This window comes from Colobus angolensis, unplaced genomic scaffold, assembly GCF_000951035.1.
Source record: "Colobus angolensis palliatus isolate OR3802 unplaced genomic scaffold, Cang.pa_1.0 Scaffold76, whole genome shotgun sequence".
NCBI classification, from domain to species: Eukaryota; Metazoa; Chordata; class Mammalia; order Primates; family Cercopithecidae; genus Colobus; species Colobus angolensis.
In genome coordinates, this window is record NW_012121376.1 from 316,727 (window position 1) to 317,411 (window position 685).

General features: G+C 46.3%; 1 protein-coding gene across 1 annotated transcript in view; it reads left to right on the forward strand.

Moving 5' to 3' along the window:
* The first annotated feature begins 195 nt into the window (after positions 1-195).
* FANCA (Fanconi anemia, complementation group A) overlaps positions 196-685 on the forward strand; it is a 77,381-nt gene continuing 76,891 nt past the window's right edge. The window contains exons 1-2 of the mRNA XM_011927977.1: positions 196-338; positions 465-560. Coding sequence (XP_011783367.1) covers positions 258-338; positions 465-560 — 177 coding nt within the window. The 5' untranslated portion in view covers positions 196-257. The remainder of the gene's footprint in view (positions 339-464; positions 561-685) is intronic.

Here is a 685-nt window from a genome sequence, read left to right on the forward strand (position 1 = left end):
GTTTCACCATGTTAGCCAGGATGGTCTTGATCTCCTGACCTCATGATCCGCCTGCCTCGGCCTCCCAAAGTGCTGGGATTACAGGCGTGAGCCACTGCGCCCGGCCAAAAATAAGGTATTTGAAACAGCAAGTCCTTGGTTTTAGATTTTGTCTCATGTGTTAAGAGAAAGCTGTGGTTTTGTTTTGTGTTTAAGGCTCTGCTTTGCAGGATCAGGCCTCAAGACTGGGGGTTCCCGTGGGTGTTCTCTCAGCCGGGATGGTTGCCTCGAGCGTGGGACAGGTCTGCATGGCTCCAGCGGAGACCAGTCGTCCTGTGCTGCTGACTGTGGAGCAGAGAGTAAGACACCAGCCAGGATGAGGAGACCTGCCCATTGTTACTTTTAAGCTGGTTGGGAAAACAGGACATTTCTTTAATATTGTTTCAGGTAATCTGTTTTTTAAAAAATGTAATCTCTCTTTTCAGAAGAAGCTGTCTTCCCTGTTAGAGTTTGCTCAGTATTTACTGGCACACAGTATGTTCTCCCGTCTTTCCTTCTGTCAAGAATTATGGAAAATACAGGTAAATTTGAGATTGCAAATCTAGCTCTCTAGTGTTCCAGGCAATGTTCTGTTGATCAAGATGGAGGCAACAGAATACCTGGGTTTTCTCGGGAATTCTGCCAAGCTTCTCATTAATTACAGAGA